The sequence below is a fragment of the Triticum urartu genome, chromosome 4A (assembly GCF_056163025.1).
Source record: "Triticum urartu cultivar PI428250 chromosome 4A, HENAU_Tu73, whole genome shotgun sequence".
Lineage (NCBI taxonomy): Eukaryota > Viridiplantae > Streptophyta > Magnoliopsida > Poales > Poaceae > Triticum > Triticum urartu.
Window position 1 is genome coordinate 601,096,855 of NC_141876.1, and position 5,008 is coordinate 601,101,862.

At 52.0% G+C, this 5,008-nt stretch overlaps 1 protein-coding gene across 1 annotated transcript; it reads left to right on the forward strand.

Annotated features, from left to right (window-relative positions):
- Nucleotides 1-3,506: 3,506 nt before the first annotated feature.
- On the forward strand, nucleotides 3,507-5,008 carry LOC125554382 (uncharacterized). The gene is made up of 2 exons (XM_048717951.2): nucleotides 3,507-3,874; nucleotides 3,982-5,008. Exons 1-2 carry the CDS (start codon nucleotides 3,571-3,573, stop codon nucleotides 4,311-4,313), a joined length of 636 nt encoding a protein of 211 aa, XP_048573908.2. The 5' UTR covers nucleotides 3,507-3,570; the 3' UTR covers nucleotides 4,314-5,008.

A 5,008-nucleotide genomic window follows, 5' to 3' on the forward strand; every position in this document is an offset into this window, starting at 1 on the left:
ATTCGGGCGGTGTTGCTGGTTTAGTTTTACCCTGTCGAAATGTCTTGTTGTACCAGGATACCGAGTCTGATCGGAATGTCTCGGGAGGAGGTCTATTCCTTTGTTGACCGTGAGAGCTTGTGATGGCCTAAGTTGGGACACCCCTGCAGGGATTTGAACTTTCGAAAGCCGTGCCCGCGGTTATGGGCAGATGGGAATTTGTTAACGTCCGGGTTGTAGCAAACCTGAAGTTGACCTTAATTAAAATGAATCAACCGCGTGTATAACCGTGATGGTCTCTTTCCGGCGGAGTCCGGGAAGTGAACACGGTGTTGGAGTTATGCTTGACGTAGGTTGTTTTAGGATCACTTCTTGATCATACTTTTATCGACCGTGCTTTGCCTTCTCTTCTCGCTCTCATTTGCGTATGTTAGCCACCATATATGCTAGTCGCTTGCTGCAGCTCCACCTCATACCTTTTACCTTACCCATAAGCTTAAATAGTCTTGATCGCGAGGGTGCGAGATTGCTGAGTCCCTGTGACTCACAGATACTTCCAAAACCAGTTTGCAGGTGCCGATGTTACCGAGCAGGTGACGCAACCAAGCTCAAGGAGGAGCTCGTTGAAGATCTTGTCCTTTGTGTTGTTTCGTTCTAGTTGATCAGTAGTGGAGCCCAGTTGGGGTCGATCGGGGACCTTTGTCGCACTTGGGGTTCTTCTTTTATTTTGGTTCCGTAGTCGGACCTTGATTGTATTTGGATGTTGTAATGCTTTATTCATGTATTGTGTGAAGTGACGATTGTAAGCTAACTATGTATCTCTTTCCCTTATGTATTACATAGGTTGTGTGAAGATTACCTCACTTGCGACATTGCTTTCAATGCGGTTATGCCTCTAAGTCGTGCTTCGACACGTGGGAGATATAGCCGCATCGAGGGCGTTACACGGTGACCCCGAAACTTGTCCCGATGGCCGAAATAGCACTTCCTATATATAATTCTTTACCTCCGGACCATTCCGGAACTCCTCGTGACGTCCGAGATCTCATCCGGGACTCTGAACAACATTCGGGTTACTGCATATACATATCCCTACAACCCTAGCGACACCGAACCTTAAGTGTGTAGACCCTACGGGTTCGGGAGACATGTAGACATGACCGAGATTGCTCTCCGGTCAATAACCAACAGCGGGATCTGGATACCCATGTTGGCTCCCACATGCTCCTCGATGATCTCATCGGATGAACCACGATGTCGAGGATTCAAGCAACCCCGTATACAATTCCCTTTGTCAATCCGTATGTTACTTGCCCGAGATTGGATCGTCGGTATCCCAATACCTTGTTCAATCTCGTTACCGGCAAGTCACTTTACTCGTACCGTAATGCATGATCCCGTGACCAGACACTTGGTCACTTTGAGCTCATAATGATGATGCATTACCGAGTGGGCCCAGTGATACCTCTCCGTCATACGGAGTGACAAATCCCAGTCTTGATCCGTGTCAACCCAACAGACACTTTCTGAGATACCCGCAGTATACCTTTATTGTCACCCAGTTACGTTGTGACGTTTGGTACACCCAAAGCACCCCTACGGTATCCGGGAGTTACACGATCTCATGGTCTAAGGAAAGGATACTTGACATTGGAAAAACTCTAGCAAACGAACTATACGATCTTATGCTATGTTTAGGATTGGGTCTTGTCCATCACATCATTCTTCTAATGATGTGATCTCGTTATCAATGGCATCCAATGTCCATAGTCAGGAAACCATGACTATCTGTTGATCAACGAGCTAGTCAACTAGAGGCTTACTAGGGACATGTTGGTGTCTATTATTCACACATGTATTACGATTTCCGGATAACACAATTATAGCATGAATAAAGACAATTATCATGAACAAGGAAATATAATAATAATGCTTTTATTATTGCCTCTAGGGCATATTTCCAACATGTACATCCCCTGCCAACCAAATGGGCAGTTCTTCCATTTCCAATGCATGCAGTCGATGCTTCCAAGCATCCTAGGAAATCCTCTTGCTGCATTCTGGGCTAGGATCCGAGCAGTGTCTTCCGCATTGGGTGTTCTCAAGTATTGCGGCCCAAACACTGCCACCACTGCCCGACAGAACTTGTAGAAACACTCTATGCTGGTGGACTCGGCCATGCGCCTATAGTCGTCGAGTGAATCACTGGGAGCTCCATATGCAAGCATCCTCATTGCTGTCGTGCACTTCTGGATGGAGGTGAATCCAAGAGCGCCAGTGCAATCCATCTTGCACTTGAAGTAGTTGTCGAACTCCCGGATGGAATTCACAATCCTGAGGAAGAGCTTTCGGCTCGTCCGATAACGGCGCCGAAATGTTCTCTCGCCATGAAGTGGAACATCAGCGAAGTAGTCGGAGTAGAGCATGCAGTAGCCTTGGAGACGATGCCGGTTCTTTACTTTCACCCGCCCCGGCGCCGAGCCACCTCGCCGCGGCTTTTCATTGCTCGCCAGCAGCTGGGCGAGGGCGGCGAGCACCATGAGATGCTCTTCTTCCTGGACGTCGGCCGCGGCTTCCTCCTCCAGCAGCGCGGCGAGCTCTTCCTCCTCATCCGAGTCCATCGCCGAGACAGGCAAAACGCCGAACACCTTGCGCTCGGTGGGCGTGTACCCGCCGTTAAACCGCGCCTCCGCGGCCGGAAACGCCCAGCTGCTGTGGGAGGGGCTGCCGCGGCGAAGCGCTGCTATTTTCCGGCGGGAAATGGCTATCTACCGGAGTAGGGCGTCGGTCGTCGCCGGGATATAGCTAGTGGTGGCCGAGGGCGCGGGGGGTGCGAGGCGAGTCGGGGGAAGAAAACCTTGACTTTTCCCCTATCGGTGTGGGCCAGGCGTGCTTTTCCCTAGCGCCAGAGCCCCCAACTGCTCCCCAACGTGCCGGGTTCGATCTGTGACCGCCGGGCGGAAAAAAGGTCCGAATCGGCGATTTTCGGCATCCTAAGAGCGCGACTAGGCCGTTTTTTCGGCGCCGGCGCCGAAAAAGTGGCCTGGGGGGGCCTGTTGGGGGCGCGGCTGGAGATGCCCTTAGGTAGAGAAGCCGCGGTGCACCTGCGGCACAAGCATCTTACTTGCACGTCCGTCCAGAGCATGAGCCCACGCATGCCCTGCTAATCTGCACTCCATCAGAAGAAAACATATGTTTAATCTTCTTTTACGACTTTGATTGACGACCTTCTTCACCAAGAGAGCTCCTCTTCCCGAAAGATACATTTTCTACAGAGTGACACGCCCACTAAATATGCATGTAGTGAAAAAGATTAAAAGATGGCATAGCCAAGGAAGGAGGCTGCACGATCAAGCCGCACAAAAGAAAAAGGAGATGGAGGTCGTTGTGCTACGTCCACTAGCAAAATGATGGCGCCATATCGAGCTACCCCCTACCCTTTTGGAAGGAATTTTAGCGCAATTGATTCATGTGCACGTCCCAGCCTCGGCACCAGCAGAAAACAAGGAATCCCCGGAGAGAAAAGCAACTAGTCCACACCAAGATCGTTGCTGATTGAGCTCCACAATACCATGCTACCAAAATTAACCTATGAATATGCCCTGTCTCCGTCCCTCTGCTTTGTGCCTTCCTTTGCTTTGCTTTGTGCTTCGCGGCTATAAGACACGCCGGCCCAAGAACGCATGCAACACCACTCTGCATCTTTCTTCCTCCTTGTCTTCGTATCAATCTCCAGCTAAGGCTCCGATGAAGGACCGCGCCGGCTTCCACTTCTCCATCGGCTGCATGTCGCAGTCCGCTGTCGCCGTCGCCGACCCGCTCCGCAAGAAGCCACCAGCACCGGCGCCGCAGCAGCAGGCCGATAACCCCTCCTCCTCCTCCATCACCACACAGGGTAAGTGACCAGTCTCGTACCACAATAATTCATACCACGATCGATGCCACAGGTACGTGCGCATACTAACAGCAGCAGCACATCTATCGCTGGCCCATTTCATTCAGACTCAGACAGAGCACCCCGAGAGGAAGGGACCGGCGGTGATGAGAAGGCAAAAGAAGGGATCGCCGCGGCAGGGGTGCAGCGGCTGCTCAAGGGGATCAAGACCTTCTTCGCGGCGTACGACGGCGAGGAAGAAGAAGAGGAGGAGGAGCGGGAGATCGTGATCGGGTACCCCACGGACGTGCAGCACGTCGGGCACATCGGCTGGGACGGTCTCAACAAGGTGGGCGGCATGGGCATGGTCGGCGCCTTCTCTGTGCCCTCCTCCCTCCCTCTCCGCCAGCTCGAGATCGCCATGGACCCCGGCGCCGCAACCACCACCTGCACCAACTGATCCCTAATTCTCCATTGCGTCATAGGAGACCTCAAGCTCAAGCAACCGCTGTTACTCCCAGTAAAAAAAAATTACATGAATGAATGGCGCACCTACTAAGAAGTCGCCTCACCCGGATTGCAAGTATATTGGTCCCTGAATCACCTCAGATCACTGAATCCGATCATGGTGATCACGAGTGGCTGTTCGATGACTGTAGGCATAGTACGCACCCAGCCAGAGAAGCCCAAGATGGAGGAGACACGGAGGCCCCGACGGAGTGGACGAGACTTGCCTGCTCCCCTCTCGTGTGTCCATCCGTGCTCCCGCATATGTGGCTTGATTTGATTGGAACAAAATAAGACCCGGCCCCACCTCCTTAAAATCAGGGGGAAGATGATTAGATTAGAAAGGAAAAAGGAAAAAAGACAGCCGTTGGATGAGGTGGGAGCACGGATAGGAGCATGGGAAGGAAGCAGGCAAGCCGGATCCCGACGAAGTGCCCAAGTGTGGGCTGAGGCTGTGAAGACCGACCCGGCTGACGTCATCGCTCTGGTCCATGTGGTTCCTTTCTGATACGATGCTTCCACGTGGAGCACTCAGCGCAACAAGTTTGCAACTACCCCCTAGCTAGTTTCTTAGCACTGCACTGTGTAGTTACCTTGACTTTTCCTTGTGTATATAACTCTTCTTTTAGTAGTTGCTGAGGTTTGTAA

Coding starts and splice junctions, on each gene's coding strand:
- LOC125554382 (XM_048717951.2), top strand. CDS start 3,571: ATGAATATGCCCTGTCTCCGTCCCTCTGCTTTGTGCCTTCCTTTGCTT. Junction 3,875..3,981: donor CTCCTCCATCACCACACAGG/GTAAGTGACCAG, acceptor CATTTCATTCAG/ACTCAGACAGAGCACCCCGA.